Source organism: Epinephelus lanceolatus, chromosome 4, assembly GCF_041903045.1.
Source record: "Epinephelus lanceolatus isolate andai-2023 chromosome 4, ASM4190304v1, whole genome shotgun sequence".
NCBI lineage: Eukaryota > Metazoa > Chordata > Actinopteri > Perciformes > Serranidae > Epinephelus > Epinephelus lanceolatus.
In genome coordinates this window covers 46,737,907-46,741,039 of record NC_135737.1, presented here as the reverse complement: position 1 = coordinate 46,741,039, position 3,133 = coordinate 46,737,907, and the positions used below count along the sequence as shown (strand labels likewise).

Sequence of the window (3,133 nt, the reverse complement as noted above, 5' to 3'; positions counted from 1 at the left end):
TTTCAACTTCATTCTCAAAATGTTTCAACTTCATTCTCAAAATGTTTCAACTTCATTCTCAAAACATTTTGACTTTATTCCTGTAGATTTACAACTTTATTCTCGTAATATTATAACCTCATTCTTGAAATCAATTTTTTTCCTTTAACATGACCCTAATCCTCCTCCTTCGTAAAAAAAAAACAAACACCAAACACAATCATTTAAAAAAGTCAAATTTATAGACAAACTGTCACTTCAATGATCAGCTGAGTGTCATGATTATTATTTCCATTACTGATAAATCCAGTAGTGAATTCTTCCAGTTAATATATTAATCTTCACACCTTCAAGCGTCTTGTTTTGTCCAAACCCAGAAACATTCAGTTACAGTGAAACAAAGAGAGAGAAGCATCAGTGCAGCAGCTGCAGCCACAGGCTCAGCTGTGTCTTCAACAATCAATCAATCAATCAATCTATTGGTTACTGATCGATACCTAGTATCAGCTGTGTCCTACAGTCGCTACAGCAGCTCACAGTCATGTTAAACTCCAGAATAAAAGCAGCAGCTTGGAAAGAAAACAGTCTGTGTGTGTGTGAACACACACTCAGTGTCCAGGCTCCGCAGCCCGCTGTGTTCTTCCGCAGCAGCAGCACAGCTTCTGCGCATGCTCAACGGGCCTCGTGGACACAGTCCCCGGTCCATATGGCGTATCGATCTCAGTATTGATGATCGGCAGGGATCAGCTCTCGGGCTTGTCCTTGTTGGGGCCCATGAACTCCACGCCGTCGATCGGGATGTCCTTCTCCTTGATGGCCTTCTGCACGCACCGCTGGTACTGGCGGAAGGTCTCGGTGCACGGGTCGCCGCTCCGGTCCCCCTTCAGGAACTTCTCGGCGAACCAGCGGTTGAAGCACTGGTCGTACTCCCGCTTCAGGTCGGTGCAGGCCTCCCCGACGCTGTTCATCTCCGACACTCAGAGGACAGACACACGCGGGGACGAAGAAACAGAAAGATGGAGGTTTTATTTCGACGGTTTCAAAACAGCAGTGGCGTCAACACGGAACTCCCCGGGACTCTCCTTGAGCCGCGCGATCTGATTGGCTGGTTTGAGCGCTCCGTCTGACGTGATGGCGTCACGACGTAGCAGAGATATCGCGATGAGAGAGAGGAGTCACTCTGAGTCATATCCGAGGAGCCAAAGACTGTTGGACTTTTTGCTTGATGCTGCAATGAAAAAACCAAACATGATTGTAAACTTTTTATATTTTACAGAGGCGTATTGCTGCTACGCCTGGGTAAACAAACAAACACACAAACAAAACCCCAAAAATCAAACATTATTTTATTTTACTGACGTGTGTTGCTGCCCCATCTTTAAATGAAATAAAAAAACAAACAAACAAAAAAGAAAAGCAGGAATTTTATATTTTACAGAAGCATATTGCTGCTACACCTGGAAAACAAACAAACAAACAAACAAATAAGAAAAGAAACCCCCCCAAAAAAACATGATATAAACATTTTATACTTTACAGAAGTGTGTTGCTGCCATGCCTGAAAAAAACAAAAAAAAAAAATTAATAAAACATGACTGTAAAATCTGAATGCAAAACATTTACTAGCAGCGTATTTTATTTCTGCACTGCAGAATTAAAAGTTACGTGTACATGATGCAAATAATACTTTCAGTATCTTGTGTTATATTTTCTTAAAATCAGGCACAACATTACTTTTCAATTTCACGATCACTTGTCAATGTCATGTTCAATACTACTTGTTATATCATTTACAATATATATAGTGTTGATTATTAGGGTTGGGTACTGAAACTCGATACTTTCTGTATTTGGTACCGATTCACGTTGTCGGTACAACCGAGTACCGATTCACTTAAAATGAATCGGTGCCAAATTTCGGTACCTGAGGTGGAGGCGGAGCGAGAGCGCATAACTCGCACCTCAGACTCAGCAACAATGGTGACAAAAAACATGTGCAGACAAAAGTTAACGTGCAGCACTGTTCCTAAAAGTTCTCAATAAAATGTTGAAACTGAGAAGTTAAAAAGTACCGAAATACGGTACCGTTTGTTACTGGTACCGAATTCCAGATACCGGTACCGTATCGGTTCAATTATGAACGGTACCCAACCCTATTGATTATCAGACACAATCTGCATTTTCCCTCTATTTTAGTTTATTTTCAGTAACTCTTGTACTGTTCTTCTGTTGTTACTTTGTTAGGCACTGTTTTTTGTTGTTGTTTGTAGCTCCTTAAACATTTTATATCTATGATATTTTTCATATTTTGCCAGATATTTAACTGTGTTGTTTTAAAAGCTGGGCCCAGTGAGTGACCCAGTGAGCCCACTGGTTGTTACTGGTTTGTGAACATTAATTGTTGTGACTGTAATCTGAAGCATTCTCTGGCACAGAGATAAATACAGCTCTGTTGATTTGAATTAAATATATTTAACACATATACTACCAGAATATAAATATCTGTGACTCCTCCCCAAATTAAACACAGTCAATTTATTCATAAAACGCAGGAAAGTTTGTGCAGGTCTCAGACATGTTGCTATGGGCTCAAACACACTCACATATTTGGCTCAGTGAACAGAAGACACAGCCAATTTTTTTTCTCTCGTTCACTTCCATGTAAACTGAGAAGAGACATTTCCGGCAAACTCACATTTCTAACACCACAAACGTTAAAAACACAATTGCACGTTCGGCAGAATCTCCTCTCTGTGGCCCAAACACTGTGTTGACACTGGACTCACGATGTGGCTTAAAAAAAAAGGAGTTTGAGAGGTTTAAACTTGATTAAAGGAGCTTTCTGGTCTCAGCAGCGCCTCCTCCCTCTGCTCCCTCAGGTGCCACCCAGCAGTTACCATAGCAACGACTACTGACACACAAACACACACAGATGAGGAGCAAAAGCTGCTGTCGTCTCAGTTTGTAGTACAGGAAGCTGGTACTACCTGTTGTTAATAGTAATAATAATAATAATAATAATAACAATCGATCTGAGTACTTCTTCCACCATTTGTCTATAAACCAGTGAATTTGCAACTGGTCTGTAATTTTCAAACTCAGAGGCAGAGTGAGACCTCTTCCTCTCTTGACCCATCCGCCCTCCAAAACCCGC

At 41.0% G+C, this 3,133-nt stretch overlaps 1 protein-coding gene across 1 annotated transcript; it reads right to left on the bottom strand.

The window, feature by feature from the left end:
• Nucleotides 1–201: 201 nt before the first annotated feature.
• On the bottom strand, nt 202–1,083 carry triap1 (TP53 regulated inhibitor of apoptosis 1). The gene has a single exon (XM_033630915.2). The coding sequence runs from the start codon at nt 945–947 to the stop codon at nt 723–725; it is 225 nt and encodes a 74-aa protein (XP_033486806.1). The 5' UTR covers nt 948–1,083; the 3' UTR covers nt 202–722.
• Nucleotides 1,084–3,133: the final 2,050 nt, after the last annotated feature.